At 37.9% G+C, this 18662-nt stretch overlaps 1 protein-coding gene across 6 annotated transcripts in view; it reads left to right on the plus strand.

The window, feature by feature from the left end:
• The first annotated feature begins 3850 nt into the window (after nt 1–3850).
• The window catches only part of IDE (insulin degrading enzyme), a 74139-nt gene continuing 59327 nt past the window's right edge, over nt 3851–18662 (plus strand). For 2 of the 6 annotated variants that reach the window (XM_062001872.1, XM_062001873.1), the window contains exons 1-4: nt 4488–4751; nt 15236–15420; nt 16727–16934; nt 17754–17923. In XM_062001872.1, coding sequence (XP_061857856.1) covers nt 4639–4751; nt 15236–15420; nt 16727–16934; nt 17754–17923 — 676 coding nt within the window. In that variant the 5' untranslated portion in view covers nt 4488–4638. Of the gene's footprint in view, nt 3963–4255; nt 4409–4487; nt 4752–4781; nt 4955–15235; nt 15421–16726; nt 16935–17753; nt 17924–18662 lie in introns of those variants that run through there. The other 4 variants (XM_062001875.1, XM_062001877.1, XM_062001876.1 and 1 more) reach the window with 4 other exon arrangements.

Below are 18662 nucleotides of genomic sequence, written 5' to 3' on the forward strand. Positions count from 1 at the left end.
GAAAGTGTAACTAGTATTAGTCAGAATTTTGCCTAAAATATAAAAATGTCTCTCACAAACATAGAAGAGAGGAACATTCAAATCTGCATTTAAGCAAGAGGAATCTAATCACTGGAATTGAACCTGGCTGATAGCTACCTTTGCCATGGCTATGGTAAGTGGAAAACCTGTATTTCCAGTAATCATGTTAGCTTAAAAAAATGCATGTAGTTTAATACTGCAGCTTTGCTTTACAAAGTCAATTTATAGCATTGGTCATACATTTTCTTAGACTAGGTAGAGCCTAAAGCTACTAATATATTATAAACACAAACTGAGCACAAGGAACTACCATTTCACAAGCAATAAAAATAAATATGAGAAAAATGAAACAAAAGTAGTTAGGATAGTCTTAACAGTGCTTGGGAGAATGACCTTTGAGATGGTATGCATGTAATCTATGCCAAACATAGTGAGAGACAAAAACATTACAGAAAAAGAAATTATGCAATAATACACAACTATCAATGTAACAACTTCAGTAGACAGGACTAATTCGCACTTATTGATCAAAAAGGACAATTTTTCACCAAAGCTTGCCAACCAGAAGTAATTTTATTACAGTGACATTCATAGACAACACGTCTCAAATTAAAAAAGTGTTTTCTTAGGATTTATATTAGATGACCTGGTTTTATAGGTATGGAGGCTTGAAAAACAGAAAACTGTTGACATTAAACATCATTAGTTAAGAATTAAGAAAGGTTATAATAATGGAGAGATATAATTAATACAAATTATAAGCTTATATAAGTTTATTATAAGGTGAGACTTCTTCAAGGCTTACTAACACCTGTTTTGATTACCAGCAAGCTAAACAGTGTGTAAGCTGTACTGAACATATGGAGAGTTTAATATTCTATAAGATTATCAGTGATGTAGTAAAAATTTACTCATAAATTGCATATTCACATTAAAGGGGAGATGACCACCTCTCATCTAAACACAAAATATTTCTAGCCTTTAAACAGCTTGTCCATTAATAATCTAAACTCTGTGCTGCCCACATACAGAAAGTTAAACAACATGGACACACACTGTACTGATATATTCTCAGCTGAGGACAGGGTTCTCCTGCAGTCAAAGTAATAGGATAATTAATTCATTATTAAAAAATGAAAGATACGATGCAATAAAATAACCACCTTATTAAAAAATAAGGACTCTATGCATATATAAAATGGAATTAGTTTCAACTAACCAGGGAAAATAGACAGAATTTAAGAACTCTTTATACTGCATGTGTGCCAGATCACTGTCCGACATCGACACAGATGGCAGCACTTCTTATAGTTACAGTCACCAGAATAAAAAAATAACACCACATGTAGGGGGGTGTATACATTTGTATAGTTAACTCAGAGCAAAGCTAATAATTTTGCATTAGCTTTCCTATTTTCAGTTAGGGTATGCAGCTGGATGACATCCTTCAGGTAAAAAAAAAAAAAGAAGCAATGAATAGGAAAATTGGAAACGTAGAGATTTGACAATTTGACAGGACCCACTGAAGTCAACAGGAAATGACTCCTTGGTTTCTCATTATCTTTTGAATTTAATATTTTAAATTTTAATTAATTCAGTATTTTAATACTGAGACTAGTCAACAAACCACCTTTTTTCATATATTTCTTGTCATAGAATTGCCATTATTTATTATGGAGTGTAAATAACAATCATAAACTATGCTTTTTTCATCCTGAGTCCAGGTTGCTACAAAGCCCTTTTACATTCAACTACAATTTGAATTTGTTCTAGAATTTTAGCTAGATGGAAAAATACACTTCTATTAGAAGCATTATCAAGACTGTATTTACAATTTTACACTTGCTACCTCTTGGCTTTCAAGGAGAATATAAAATGGTTTTATTCCAAATTATTTGTTACCTGCCTACTTGAAGAATCACGTTCCCTGCGCTGTACAGTTACTGCACGTATCCCGGAGAGGCATCTCCACACTGCTACTCCATTTCTTCTGGGGAATTCTTGAATAATTTCCACACTTACTCTAAATCATTCTTAAATTCACTTCATCTTTTGGACATCACCTGTTTTTCCACTATGTCAGAAGAAGAAAGCATGATTGAAAGCACCAGTTGTCTATGAGCAATTAAAGTTTAATGGGGAAGAAATCTTAGTTGTTGGACTACACTGAAAAAGTCCTCTTTTGTTTTTGCTGATGGTGTTGTATTAAAAATTCTGTCCAAAATAGCGTATAATTTTGGCTAGTATAAGCTGAAGTAGAGAGGTTAGATTATGAGAACACAATCTGCTCTGAATAAACATCTGTGCCACAGAATAGCCATTAAATAAGTTTACAGTGGATAAAACAAGTGTAAAGTGTAAAGATGTGACCTCTGTTGAACACCTCTGCTGCCATATGTATGGTATGGTAGATGCAGAGGAGGTGCAATCATACATCACCACACCTGCAGAAGCAGAAGCACTTGTTTCACATGCAACCGTTACCAGATCATCACAGTTTTACTGGTGCAGTCTGCTTTGCTTTCCCAGGATTGCCCTTGTGCTTCCCTAGGCAAGATCTGTAGAGAAAGGAAGGATTTATCACAGCACCTAAATATACATCAGGACAGCACTAGCTAAATATATACATCCGACTACATTAGACTAGCAAACTCTCTATAAGGACCTGAAAGGTGAATAAACTGCCTGAAACTCTTATTTTTTTATAGCTTTTGCCCTTACACAGTAAGTGGTACATCATGCCTACAATTTGTGTTAATGATAAAGGTAGAAGCATTTCTACTATACATCAAATTCAAGAGAGTGACTGCAGTTCATATCCTCATAATCCTCCAGTTGCTTCAGAAAGGGAGGAGAAAGATCATGAAGAGGCACTCATCTGGCAGTGTGTCTTCTGCCAGATATCACAGTATTACCCTCACTGATGCTCTGGCAATGGGGGAGATGCGATATTTAAGATCACACCATTTCTCTTGTCTTCTTTCCCTTCGGCCCAGTCTTCACTTTTTCATACACTAGGAAACGGAAAAAAACCCAGACCGTCTGACTAGACTCCCATGGGGACAAAGATATCCTTCATTTTCACAGGAGTTAACATATTGTGTTAAAATTAGGCTCCCACACATTTCTAAATCCAACCAGTTAATTTAGGTGAAAACTACCAATTGCCTTGCTCCAACCTGGATTAATTAACTTGAGAGACAGTTTTGTGCCTAAACTGAGGCCAACAGTGTGGGTGTTTTTGATGCAGACATGAATATTTTAAACTGAGAAGCTCAGGTACTGTAAGTGTGTCTCTATAGCAGCACAGACCTCAGTGGAAACCAACAGCTGAAGGTCTATCCTAATTTCCTGACAGATTTTGTTGACAATATGAAGAAGCTTGTTGCCACTTTATCAGCTAATTTGAGCAAAGATGACTATTCCAGAGCTACTTCCGATATACCTTGGGTCTCACCTTTGGATGCAGAAATAATCTTAACTAACTCATCAGGTCTACCTTATGACAGGAGGAGGGTTCTGTGAACTTCCAACTGTGAAATACCAACCTGTAATAAAAAAGAGTGTGGAATCTAAATTCACATTTGGCATATATTTTTTTCTTTCTCTTTTTTTAGCTTTGTGAAATACATTCGATGAAAGCACATTATTAGAATAGTGGGGGTTTGGCGGTGGACTTTCTTTTTTCCTAGAAAAGAATTAAAGCTGCCATCCACAGCCACGGCTTTCCCCCAGGGAAATCTACGAAGAAAAAACCAAAAAAAAGCATCTCCCTAGAAAACGAAACAGATGACGTTGTAACAGAAGTTCAGCCTTATCCAGCGTTTACACCTCGTAAACCCATCCCGCACGGAGGGCCCCGTACGCGAGGCAGCGGCGCTGCAGTCCCCGCAGAAGGTGAGCGGCGGCGGGCAGCCCCTCCGCAGAGGAGTTCTCACTGGGTAAATTCCCTCCCCAGGCTGGGGGAAGACTTTTGACACTCTCTGCACCTGGGAGATCTGAAATCTCTGCCGCTCAGGACAGCACCGCACCTACTGCACGCAAATTGCGAGGTCCCTAATTACCTTTTGTCTTGGCTTTCGCCGGCAGGGACGCGGAGGCCGGCCACCAGGAAGCGGACGGGCCGCTCCCTCAGCGCCGGGCCGCAACACGGCCCCTTCGCGGGCTCAACCCAGCTGCACGGCGGTGAGGCCGCCCCGCTGCCCTTCCCGCCATAGCCCCACCGACCTCCGCTCCTCGCACCCCCCCGCCCCACGCCGCGCCGACTGTCGCCCCGGCTCCCCGCCCAGACACCCACCCCCTCCGCCTCCTCCCAGAGGCCCCCTGCCCCCTCCCCAGCCGCAGCCTCGGTCTTCCCAGCAGCAGAGGCAACCTCCCGCACCCCCAGGTACGGGCCTCGCTAGGCCTGGTGCGGTGGCAGCGGCCCCGCCGGGCGAGGAGGGCGGACGGGACCCCGAGGGCGCCGGGGAGGGATTGGCCAGGTGGCGAGGGGAGGCGGGCGGAGAAGATGGCGCCGCCACCGGCCGCGGCGCCGAGGAGCGGCGCGTGCTGAGGCAAGCGGAGCCGGGCCGGGCCGGGCGGCGACGAGAGACTGGGTGCTGGCAGCGGGGCCGGGATATGCGGCACGGGCTGCTTCCTGTTCTGAGGCGGACTCTGCTGGGCTTAGCGCGCCACTGGGCCGCCCCGGCCTCCCGGCTCTTCCCTCAGTGCTGGCGGCACAGCTTTGTCGGGTATACTGCGTTTGCGGCGGGGCCCGTGGCGGGGGGGAAGGGGCAGGTCCCCGGGTCCCGGCACCGTATGACGGGTAGCGAGGTCTGAGATCCGCTTCTGTCACCCGCCGCGTTGTGTAAGAGGTGGCGGCACGGCCGGGGCGGGGGCACCTTGTGCGGCCAGACGAGTGCCTGCGCTGGCTCGATTGCGGCTTCACCTCCAGGTCTGCGGGGAGCCCGGGCCGCGGCCGCCGAAACGCGGGACTAGCGGCGGAGCCGTCTGGGGGGAAGCAGTGGGGGCGGCGGGCCCGTGTGTGTTGGGGAGGCCTGCGTCCCATCGTGCCCTGCCCTGCTCGCCCCCGGCAAGGCCCGCCTGGCAGAGCCCGGCGTGCGGCGGGGCGGATGGGTTCGTATATTTCCAGCAGCACCTCCGTTGACAAAGCAAGATTGGCGACCAGCCGTACGTCTGTGGCGCGCCTTTAGTTGCCCGGTGGGATTGCTTTGTTGTTATTTTATCCCCTCTTCCCCTCAAAAAAATCACAGAATTTTCACGTTTATTAACATGTAATGTCTTCCTGAGCCATATTTTTAAACGAAGTTTAAATTCCTTAAAAAGAAAACTGCTATCAGAGTTATCCAAAGTTGATGTGAGCGGTCTCTTCAGTTTCTGACAAACTGTCTGGTACTGGCATTGTGAGTCTTGGTTTTGTGTGTGTGTGTTACCGGTTCCAGTGAAGAAGATAAGTAACCTTGATGGAGAGCTAGAAGCGTGCAGAAGTCTTAGTGCTTTGCTTGCTTTAGGGACGAATTAAACTGTGTAACAACTCGACAGAGTTTTTCAGGAAGGGAGCTGGGAAAGAGAAAGAGGCTAAGTTAGTTTCTTTCTTTCTTTCTTTCTTTCTTTCTTTCTTTCTTTCTTTCTTTCTTTCTTTCTTTCTTTCTTTCTTTCTTTCTTTCTTTCTTTCTTTCTTTCTTTCTTTCTTTCTTTCTGTTATCTTAGTAGCAAGACCTATCTTTAACACTGCAAAAAGATGTCAAAAGTAGCATCTTTCGGGGAAAGAAAAGTGAGTTATGATGACTCATACTGTTGATACTTATGTCAAAATTTGGATGCACTGTTATTGTTAATAACTGCCATGTACGCTTCAGTATTGTAAAGGTAACCCACACTGTACCTTTGGAGCCAGTCTTTGTCTCAGACTCTTTCAGCATGTGAATATATGCACTATCTGGAGTGAACTTCATATATGTGAGTAGGCCTGTTGTGTTTCCATACTGCCTACAACCATGATTCAATTATACATTTAATTGTGAATCAGGATTTACATGAATAATGAAATGAAAAGAAGATATAGTACTTTCATGTGAAAATCAGGAACGTTTTTTGTTTCCATTTCTGAATTTTGTTCATGTTTCCCCCTTTTTTTCCAGGTTTAACTTTTTCTTCTCATATAACTTTTAACCTTCATCTTCATGTCAAGTAGCAAGATCATTTCAGAACTTCTTAAGCCTATTTCATCATATGTACAGCATTGAAATTATCTATTCTAGTGGGAAGTCCCTAGAATGTTCATATTTGCATATATGCGTTTTCTCCCTCTTTCTGTCTTCAGTTGCTTGTAAGGCTATGGCTTAATCCCTTAGATGAAGTGGTGCCTTTGGGAATTTGATCAAAGTGTCAAGGATATAACTTATTTTGCACATGAATACGAAAGTAGCTGCTATCCTGTTGAATCCAGAAGAAGAAGGAGGGAAGGGACAAAAAGTTCATTGCCTCCAGTGTTTCACTGAATTGGAAAATGCCAGGCTACTAGCTAGGGCTTGTTGCAGGTTATTGTAGAGGTTACTTATTAAAAATACTGTCAGACCATTTGAGAAATCACATATTGGGTTGATATTTTTTAAATATTAATTCTATTGTACTACTTTCATAATATTTTTAAATTGTTATTGGCCTTTTAATGAGAAAGGAATAAAAAAATAATTGTAGAGGAATTGATTTAGTTGGTTTTGTGTCTAGTTATGTGTTTGAATATGTATGGTCTGTCAATGAGCATCTTTATGTTCTTAGCTTTTATGATGTCTGTAAGTTGATAAAATGGGCTTATGAAGTAAAGATGCACGTGTGTAATAAGGTGTTTTTTGATGGAGTTTTTTTGAAAGTTTCTTCACTATAGCTTTCTATTTAGGTCTACCCTCCTGCAACATGATTTTAGAATGAGCCAGAACTATAGCTTGCCTGAATGACTGAAGTAGAAAAAATGCTGTTAAAGCATAGAATTAAAATAGAATTGTCCAAAATCTTAAAAACTAAGCCACAAAATAGGTAAACACCCAGGACTCCCTTTGTTGAAACATACCACTGACTCTTGTAAACAGCTTGTTATAGGCTTGTTGGTTATGTCAAAGCTCTAGTGTTAGATAAGTGATTGCTTTTAGTGTGGAATTACAGTACTTTTCGTGGTTCAGAATCCTAAAGTTCTTTCTGTTTTTGTTGCTAGATGAGATTTTCTTGCCAATTTTCTCATCTTTCTGAGTATTTCATGTTGTTATGCAGTATAACTAAAGTTTTAGTCTCATCTTGTTTTTTTAATTCAGACCTCACAAGTTTTTCCTTTGAGGGTATGAGACAGATGGTAGCATAAAGTGTTAAGTGAGTTGGCTTTACAAAGAGTCTTGGGCAATCTGATGTGCTACTTGCAAACAAAATGTATGAAATACACATCAAAATACAGTTGGAATAAAGCACAGAGGTCTCTCTTTTAGCATCCAGTTTTATTTTCATAGAGTGTGCAGGGCCATGTGCTAGACACCACTGCTGCATTGTGATTGTGGACCAAGCCTTGCAGCTCTAGAGTGGTGGAGAAAAAATTGTCAGGGAGGGAATAAAAGATAATGGGAACCACTGGCTAGCAGGTATTCAATACATAAAGCAATTAATTGAATTAATGAGTACATTTCTGAAGAAAATGAGTTAAATACACTTTGAAGCAACTGGCCATGTCACACAGTAACTGGTCTTATTAGTTTTGTTCTCAGCACACAATTTGAGACTGACAAAAATGACAATGAAAATACTATACCAGATTTGTGAAATCATTCTGAAGATCCTTTATAATCAAAATCTAAAGATTAGCACCAGATAATTTTACTTAAAGTTTAAAAAAGAGCTGATCTTTCAAATAAAGGCTTCAAAACCCTTTTGGATTTTGCTAATATTCAGCAATGTTGTAGAAACTGGAAGCAAATAAGTACTAGGGAAAGATTAATTTCAATTGGTTTATCTTTCTGGTGAATCTGGATGAAACTTGTTTACCTTGGAGGTTCTGTTTTGATGAATTGTTGAGGGTGATTTTTGAAGAGATAAGAACAGCAAGCTGAAATGATTTAGAAATTTTAGAACACTTGTTGTCCTTTATTGGTATGTGTGAAATCAGATTGTATAGAATCATAAAATGGTTGGAAAAGACCTTTAAGATCATCAGATTCTACCATTAACCTAGCACTGCCATGTCTACCACTAAACCATGTCTCTGAGTGCCACATCTGCATGTCTTTTGAATATCTCCAGGCATGGTGACTATGCCACTTCCCTGCACAGCCTGTTCCAATGCTTGACAACCCTAATTTTTTGTAATACCTAACCTAAACCTCTACTGGTGCAATTTGAGGCAGTTTCCTCTTACACTATCACTTGTTACTTGGGAGAAGAGACTGACATCCACCTCACAACAGCTTCCTTTCAGGTAGTCGTAAAGAGCAAGGTGTCCCCTCAGCTTTTTTTTTTTTTCTCCAGGCTAAACAGCCCCAGTTCCCTCAACTGCTTCTCGTAAGACTTGTGCTCTGGACCCTTCACCAGCTTTGTTGCCTTTTTTGGATATGCTCCAGAACCTCAATATCCATCTTGTAGTGAGAGGTCCAAAACTAAACACAACCCTCAAGACGTGGCCTCACCAGCACCAAGTATAGTGGGCCAATCACTTCTTTGTCCTGCAGGCCACACTTTTTCTGATATAAGCAGGGATGCTGTTGGCCTCCTTAGCCATGTGGGCACACTGCTGGTTCATATTAAAATACAAAACTATTTTTACTTTTTTTACCCAGTTCTTTGGAGACTGTGTAATGGTCAAGCTAAGGAGTGTAGTTTCAGGGCAGTAAGTTAGCTTTATGGTGTCTTGATTGTATATCCCATTCAACAGAAGACCAACACAAGACTGTTGAAAACATACATCATTTTACTACTCAGGCTGGTTATGCCGCTAGCGCCTGATCTTACATGTGAAGCTACCAGGGCACTTGTTTTTGCCAAGCTCACATATGACATTGTCTCATTAGTGGTACTGGTAATTCCTGTACACTGGTGTGTGTCACCAGTGTTTCTGTTGTCATGTTGGCAGTGAAACCTGTGGAAGACCACATTTCACTGTTGTGATCTATAAGCTATAGAAGCTGCACACTTGGGAATGAGAGCAAGGCAGGCATCTGCCCTGGCCACCATCATGAGGAGGGAATTTTTTGAGTCAGTTACAGATTTGGCAAAAAATTACAGACTGAGGTTCTGAAAATGCTTTAATTTAGTGAGGCTTTAGAATTTCTTCAAAATGAGCTACATAACAAAGCCTTATAAATATTAATCTTCAAACTTACCTGATTTGGCATGATTAGTTGTTCTTAATAATTTGGTAGCACTGATTAAATCATTGTTGATCTTTGTAGTTGGAGCTTTTGTGTATGAAGTAATATACTGAATTCCTGATGAGTTTAAAAGTGATAAAACATGTTAACATTCTGAGCAGTTTATCTACTTACACAGTCTGTATGCAGTCTCTGCCTCTGTATGCAGTCAGATTTATTTAGATCAGCATCAGGAATGTGTTGGGATCTTATACATGCTCTAGCTTTGTGACAAGTAAATTCACAGAAGATTGATGCTTTCTGGATATTGAATACTGTGAACTGCTGTAATCTGTAAGTGTATTTTAAAAAAAAAATACTAGGTTTGTCAACAGATGAACCTGTAGCCTGGAAGAGTTATGGATGGTCTCCCGAAGTATCCTGTATGCTAATGATCACCTGAGTTGATTTAATTTGGTTGTTGGGTTTGGTTTGTTTTTTTTTTTTTTCAATTACTCTTTGCTTCATCAGTAACAAAACTTAGTAAAGATACTTGTCTGATATTTGGGGAAAAAACCCCAAAACTGTACTGTCTATAGTTTAGTCTAAAAAAAAATTTAAAATTATACAGGAGAATTGAAGTTAAGAGAGGAGGTAGATTGTTGATTGAATTTCTGGTAGCGTCACTGTTACATGTACAATGATGTCACATTGCCACTGAGTTGTGAGGGGAGGTAGGTGCAAGGGACGAAAAAGAGAGGTGAAGGCCTATGAAATAATGGAGATTTTTTTATTGCAAAGCCATGAGCTTGAAACTGAAGATGTTTTATGCTTTAGCACTCTAGAGTGCTAAAGTTGGTGCTATTATCCCTATGAGAGGTGAGGAAACTCTGGCTGGTGCTTCTTCAGCACTGAGCCTCCTGCCGAAGCACACAGCATTGCTTTTGCTACAAACCTTGGCAGATGAAGCTCTTCATGTAAGTTACTAAGAACTGTAAACTAAGATGGATTAGTAAAATAGTACGTGTGTTATCAATGCTAACTCCTGTGCAGGACAGAACAGGGAGAGGTTTTGGCCCAACAAAAATTTCACTTCACTCTGGGAAATGGTAGCCAATTTTTAATTTAATAATTAAAAAAATAAAATTAAAAAGCAGTCAATATACAGAACTCGTAACAGGTAAAAAGTATGAGACTGAATGTTACTGTGATCTTTGTGTAGTTTCAAAGACACAGACCTTGAATAACAATTACATTGCAGTGAGCATAACAGGTCAAGTGTATTCAGAAGACAGATGAAACATGAGTTGAAGGAGAATTTGGATCTTGGTGTATACAATTGTAAACTTTTATGTTGCAACACTTGCAGGTGTGTCCATAAGTAATGTGGATTCAGTTGCATAAAAGCTTCAAGCAAACCTCAAATTTTTAGATAATTGATAAAAATTGAAAACAAGTATCGAAATCTGCTGAGTGAATAAGTGTTGGTTGCCATTCATCTAGTTACTTCAACCTGAGTAGTGTTTGTAGCCATCCATTTGGCTCAGACCTGTGCACCAGCATCTGATTTAATACGTGCAGCCTATCATGGCAAAAAAAAAAAAAATCTTCAAAAATGCTTTGGAGTTTGTGCTTTGAGGGTCATATTTTTATTAGCTAGTTACATTCTTGCATTGAAGCAACCCTCAGGAGTTTCTGTTAATTGGTTTTCAAATACAGTCCTTTAATTGTTCAAACATTGACCTTAGATTTGACTATGTTGGCTAATTTTTAATTAAAGTAAATTTACTAAAATAGCTTTGAAAGATTAAAATAATTAGGCAGAATAATATATCACTTAATCCTACACTGTAGTGCTCTGTTTGCAGGAGGAACCTAGCATCCCCAGAGAACCTCACTAGGTTCCAAGGGACTGCCTGCCTGGAAATTATTACAAAATCAGGACCTCAAAGAACAATATAATTTTACTTCAAAGTGCTATAGTTTAAAATTCACCATGTGTTTTAACTGATACTTTTCTTGTACAAGGGAGGTAATTTTGATGAGGAGGGAAGAATGTTTACTATTTTCTAGTAATTGAATAGGGACACTGCTTTCAGTTCAAACATTGCTATTCTTTTTTTCTTTTTAGCTCTATCATCTTGCTCTCTGTAAATTTTGAGCCAGTGGAAGAATTTTCAGTGCCACATTCTCAGTAATGCTTTGTATTTGTTCCTTCTGTCTTTGCTTTACTGGGTCTTCCTCCTTTTACTGTTTTGTGACAGTAGTAGGATGATTTCTTTTAATTATGTTTTTGTTAGGGTATTAGCTCTGCAATAAATGTAGCATCTGGTTTGTGGATTAATTTTTTTGCTGATTGTCAGCATTCAGTATTCTGTGTAATATCAGTGTAGTGTCTAGATGCAGCATATATTCTTCAGTACAGCATCAGAACATGACTTGAGGAATTAAGCGACTTCTCAAAAAAACCTATAAGAAATACAGATTTCTTTCTGTTTCCATTACTTTTTTTTTCTCCTATGGTCAAAAGCAGTTCTGTTGTCAAAAATTGCTTTGCAAAGTGTTTCAGGATTCTTGTGTGAAAGAATAAAACTTGGTATAAAGCATTTGCACTTAGAGAACTTAGAAATTGCATAGAAAAGCAGTTATATGAGGGAATGTTTAATCTTACAGTTTACTCCATTAAGAAAATCATTGCATGACTGTCTTAAGTGGTATTTTCTAGCTATTGTGTTGTAGCAACATAGCAGCAGGAGGAAGGATACTTAAGCAAGAAGGTATTGATTGTGTTCTTTTGGCACATTGCCTTCCAGGAATACTGCGTAATTATTCTGCTCTTGCCTTTAAATTGTAGTACTAGATAACTCATATAGTTTGTGGGTTAATCATGCAAACCCATTTGAATTTGAAGAGAATGCTGAATTTGCAATGCCCATTGAAATAACAATGGAGACATAAGTTTGAAGTCTTCGGTTTGAAAGCTTAATTACTGATTAGAAAATTGTAGGTTTTTCCTGTACTGAAATTTGACTACCAAACTGGAGGTAGCCTATGAAGGAGGCAGAAGTAGGGAATGATAATAAAATGAAGTGGAGGTGTACAGCTTCACAAGACATCAATTGAAATCTCATATGTTTTCACAGAAGCTTTGTAATTTGATGAATCACATTGAAAAGATGAGTCATCCGAACAAACAGTAAAGTTCTGTGACTTAATGATGTAGTGTAGAAATAACAAGGAGATACCAGATGACAAGGAAATTGTAAAGCATTAAAGAAGAAATCCATCTTGAAGTTTATAGTATGTATGCATCTTATGATGTACAACTGGTATCTTAATGAGATGGAATATTTTAGCTGAAAAAAAGTGATAGCTGTTCCTTAGCAAAGGTGAAATCAGGAGATTCAGAGACTTCCTTGTTCTCCTATGTACTTGTATTTGTCAATCAACTAGAATTATGTGCAAGTGAAATACAGTTAAGGACAGTTATTTATTTTCATTTGTGAAAAGCAGTATGTCTTCTCACTTCGTAAATCTTACATAGTATCTTTAGTAGACTATTTCTACTAAGGACTCTGAGCTTTCAACGAAGGGGCATTTTAAAAATCATAAGCATGGATTATATCAGTGCTCTTGATTCAAAGAAGCATAGGTATCGCCATACTTAATCCTTTGTTTTTTAATGATGTCTGTGTTTTTGTCAGAGAAAGGAAGGCCATAGGTATGCCAAACAGGATTAGCCTGAGTACAAGGTTAAACTAGTGGACAAATGATAGGTTTAAATGAGAATGTAAACATTATGTTTAACTGCACCTGTTTTGGTTTTTTTTTGAGTAATTCATAATGTAAGAATCATGTTTTATTAATGAAAGTGTTTCTTTCTACAATGCATCAAGCTGCAAATTTCAAAAAGTTACTTCATGCTGTTTATGGCTCTTGCTTAGAGATGTTCAGATTCTGGTTATTTATTGATGCTTTCTGTTCTCAATGCTTCTGGATTTTTATTTGGATTATAATTCCTGTTTGTAATTTTGTTTTCTTTCATATAAGAGTGTAACGTAAGTGTATTTAAAAGTTCCAAAGTAATTTTTTTTATTTAGTTAAAAATTTTCAAAGATCTAACGCTTACTTTAATGCCTCTTTAAAAAAAAAAATCTTATCCAGTTTACATATCTATCTCCTTCCTCAAATGTAAATCCAGTCTTACATAAACTTTGTGTCCTATGTGTAAAGCCTTCATTTTCTGTTTTTGAAACAGTTTTTCACCGATTCTACTATAGACATTATGTTTATAAACTTTGTCCTTAATTTACTGTTAATAATGAGCTCTTTATCAGCCTCATCATATTATATAACACCGACACTCATGACTGCATCTGATAACTATTGTTTTTATACCACAGAATGAAATGAATAAACAGGAAGGAGATAATCCAGAGGGATTATCCTGGTTTTTTTTGGTTTTTTTTTTTTACCCTAGAATCATAGAATGACATGAATAAATGGGAAGGAGAGAATCTATATGGTTAGTAGCTCTCAGCACAGCTTCCCATTTTGAGAATGATACAGTATTTTAGGAAGTCTTTGAGATTATTAACTGACTTGCTTTTTCATTTGTAATTCTAACCTGTAAATATCTAATCAATTTTTCTTTTCCAAAGTTTTTTGTTGTGTATTACTAGCTAGCAAGTTAGTTAAAATGTCACAAGTATGTTGAGAACTGTCCAATTCTTCACATTCAACATTCCACATAGTCTTAAAGCTTGTATGTAGTCTTAAAACTTGCATTAAGTTTCTTGAACTGTACAACCTGAAAATGGAAAAGTAAATACTGTGAAACTCTGTGTGATACCACCAAGGACCATACAAAATTTCTCATGCCTCTGTGTACATGTTGTGGTAGGGAGTTAGATCTGTTTTTCTTTGTAAGTGAAATTAGTTCAGCAGTGACTAATGAAGCTCATGCAGTAAGTTTCTTGGCAATATGGCAAACAAAGTTTCACCATGGGAAAGGATGGAGTTTGTTTGGTACTAGATATTTATAACAGGCTCTGTCCTGAAAAACAAGTTTAGAATTCAATGACTGTTACATACAGGAATATACCACATGATTGGCTCAGAGCATAGCTCTCTGATTTCACTTCTGGGGTTGCTTTTTTACTCTGTGTGTGTGGTTTGTTTGGGATTGGGTTTTTGTGTTTGTGATTTTTGTTTGTTTGGTTTTAAAAAAACCCACCAAAATCCCGGATTTTATTATTTCAGAATCATAATCTCTTATCATTTAAAAATGGTGACATTAAAGAAGCATGTCTCTAGCATGTCTGCTGAACTAATGGTAGAAATTTAAACATCCGAGTCAGTCTCTTGCTTTTTGCATGACATACTGCAGTATGTCTGTATTTTTATGGAAGTGTTGTAAATGATGTCACCCTTTGTAGCTTCAGTGTACAAATCTAGAGGTTTATTAGCAAAATTTTGTTTATCTGACAATCACAAAATTACAACATTAATAATAAACCACCATTTGAGACACATCGGATACTTTCCTGATGCCTGAAAGTATACTTGAGATAGTAACGTATGTTTAATTTAATTGTTATCATAATTAGTAAAGAATACTAAGTTATTTTGTTAATCACTGTTAGTTTGAAACTTGAAACATTCAGTTGTGATCTACAATTTTAATGTGTTGCTTGATCTTTAGGAGTTTTTTTGTTTTATTTTTTTAACAGTAGTATCTCTCAGGATCTCACTGAACTTTCAGACCAGTTCTATGAGTTTTGTGCAGAACTAAGTTTCTTGCTGTCAATATAATCTAGTATTCTCTAACTTAACATATTAGCGGACTTAAATAAAAAATAGTAAGTCAAATTTCTTCTATTTTCTCTAAGATTTCAGAAAGAGACAAACAACAACATGAATAATCCAGCTATTAAAAGAATAACAAATGAAATTATCAAGTCACCTGAGGATAAACGAGAATATCGTGGACTGGAATTGGCAAATGGCATTAAAGCTCTTCTCATCAGTGACCCCACCACAGATAAATCTTCAGCAGCACTTGATGTGCACATAGGTATTTAATACATGTTGTGTTCATTATATCATTAAAAAAAAAGGTTTTAAGTTTTGATATCTTAATTACAAATAAACTGACAGGTGTGGTATCCAGTTGGCAGCCTAGCTTCTTACTGTAATTTAGAGTTTAATTCTTTGACATATCAAGCTGAAAAGTATTAAGAGTTAATTAAATTGTCTTATTGAGCTTAGTGTTTACTCAAAGTGTAGCTCAGTGGGTAGAAAGACTTCCTTTAACCATAAAATTTAATGTTATGAAAGATCTTTTGTAAGCAGAAAAGTGGCGGGTGTGAGCGCAGTTATTTCAGACAGCTCCATCTGTCATGTCAGACTTTTTTTTTTCCATGTGAAGTTGTTGATGTGTAGAGGTGACAAAATGCTGTAGTGCTGGATGAGCTGGAGAGGCACTCCCTAACTCCAGTGATGCTTAAGTGTTCAAACAGAAACTGGAAATAGAAGCGGAAGGCAATTACTTTGACTCTTTGGAATAATGGAAGCCTTTTCTTATCCAAGGTATTTCTCAAGCCTGTGTAGTTTCTCAGTTGCTTGGAAAGTACGACACATGCACACATTACCTAAGCATCCACTTGCCATGTTTGTACTTGGGAGCTCTTGCTGCTGTGTTAAGACAGTAGTAGAATAACTTTGAAAACTTCTGGAATTCTTATAGAGATGAATATCACAAATCATTATCTAGTTCAGAGCATCCCATATGTTGTTTTGTTAGGTGCTATGATGGTAACAGCTAACTGCAGTATCCAATTCTTGCACATGTTGCCTTTGTCTCTTCCATTGCACATCATTGTACACTCCAAAGCAGGACTGCCAGGTTAAAAATCTATGTGCCTTTATACCTACTAGCTAGTCATCAATAGCTGCTTGTGTTCAGGCAATTGCAGGTTATCACTCGTCCTATAAACCACAGGATAAGTACCTCCTTAATTGTGGCTGGCAATTGCTGCCTTTTAACACAGTATAGTTATTAAAGTCAAGGTATAGAACTCAGAACATTGTGCTCTGCCAGGTCTTTACAGATTATGAGTCATGGACTTCAATTGAAAAATTGTCTCTATAAGGAAATGCAGGCTGATCTGGAGAGGCAATTTGAGACAGTAATTGGTTCAGTTACTCATTCTAATTTTTTTTTTAAGATCGAGTTTAGTTGGCTAAAGCTGTTCAAGTGTCTGATACATCTACAGAATTGATATAATTGCCTGAGGCAACGTACTGTTAATATAAAGCACTTTAATTCTTTTAAAGTATTACTTTTTATGAATAATTGCATGAAACTTTTCCTTCTACAGGATCTTTGTCTGATCCCCCGAACATAGCTGGGCTTAGTCATTTTTGTGAGCATATGTTGTTCCTGGGAACCAAGAAATATCCAAAAGAGAATGAGTATAGCCAGTTTCTTAGTGAGCATGCCGGGAGCTCAAATGCTTTCACAAGTGGAGAACATACCAACTATTACTTCGATGTGTCACATGAACATCTAGAAGGTGCACTAGACAGGTAAACAGTTTTCTTTTATATTTAATTTTTTAATACATAGGTGCTATTTGAGGTTATGTAAAAGGGGTTTTTTTTGATAGTTGTATCATGATATTAAAGAAAGGACTGAGGGCACTGTCTTTTGTTAAAACTAGTACTGGATATATTTCAGTTCAGAAGTTATGTTAGGATTTGTTTTTTCTGCTAGCAGATTTTTTTATGAGGCAGAATTTTTGAACTTGGAAGGTTGTGTTTACATCAGATATTACTGGAAATGTGGAACACGGAATATGATCATGAATTTACTATGTATTGTGTAAATAGCCTGATTCCATAACGAAGAACTATGCTTCCCATAGGATTCTTTATACATTGCTAGCAAAAGAAGGATGAAATCTAGGAATATATTAAGTTACTTTAAGTGAAGGGAACTCACTAAAATCTTTACCTTTTGTGGGAGGAGACAGAAATTGAAAGGTATGTAGTCAATGAGTTAGAGAGGATTTTCCCTGTATGCCTGATAAGACTGACTTGATTTGCAAAGTTAAACTTCAAAACAGTAGCTAAACTTCAAAACAGTAAAAATTTTCAGGATGTGAATTATGATGCAAGGTCCTTGATCCTTAAAGTGTCTTATACAATCAGTACATTGTGGTCTCCATTTAAAAAGAAATTGAGAAATAAAGATAGTGAATCAGTGTCAAAACTGTTAAAGAATTTATAAGTTCTACATTAAAAAATTAACATGTCTAGCTGTTTTCAGAAGGCACCAAGCTTCATACTTTCCTGTTAACATTTATGTACAATACTCTTAACTTGAATGAAACATTTTCTGTTTAGATTTGCCCAGTTTTTCCTGTGCCCTTTATTTGATGAAAGCTGCAAAGACAGGGAAGTGAATGCTGTTGATTCAGAGCATGAGAAGAATCTGATGAATGATGCCTGGAGGTTGTTTCAATTGGAGAAAGCTACTGGAAACCCCAAGCACCCCTTCAGTAAATTTGGAACAGGTGTGTCAGAATATAATTTTTCATCCATTGGAGTTCTGTGTAACCTACATAGTAGCATTGTTTCTATAAATTTGGTAGAGACAAACTACAACAATTCCCCTTTTTTTCCTCTCCATACATGTTTATTGTGGTGCATTATCACATTTTCCACATTGTAGACCAAACAGAGCTAGACAAAAATGTAGGAGATGGAGTGATCCAAGATTTGCAGTACAGTGATGAAGCATCCTTTATGATTCTGATAACTACTGCAGTGAATCCCATTTTCCAGTTACTGAATTTGTCATAATTTGGTACTGTCTTTGTGCATAACAAAGTAAATGCACTGTGTTTAAATTCCTTGTTATACACATGCTCTTTTTTGCTAAGTAGTATTGTGCTAGGACTAGATGACAAGTGACTAGATTGAATCAAAGATCAGAAAGATAAAGTGAAAAATACTAATAAGGAAAGCAAAATCATAAGCATAAAATACAAGAGTTGTACATGGCTGTCATGATTTAGGTCCACTGGGGAACAAAAGACCACGATTAACCTCAAGTACCAAAGACAAAGATTGCCAAAGGGCAGGGAGAGCTTAATTGACGCTTAAGGCCCAGGACAAAACAGACCAGGCTACTCGGCTTGGGGATGAAAACAGAAAAGAATTTAATGCAACACCAACTAAAGCATAACCATAAAAACCCAAAACATAACCAAAATAAAACAACACAGAGTGGTACAATGATGAAGAGTCCGA

This window comes from Colius striatus, chromosome 8, assembly GCF_028858725.1.
Source record: "Colius striatus isolate bColStr4 chromosome 8, bColStr4.1.hap1, whole genome shotgun sequence".
In the NCBI taxonomy this organism is placed as follows: Eukaryota; Metazoa; Chordata; class Aves; order Coliiformes; family Coliidae; genus Colius; species Colius striatus.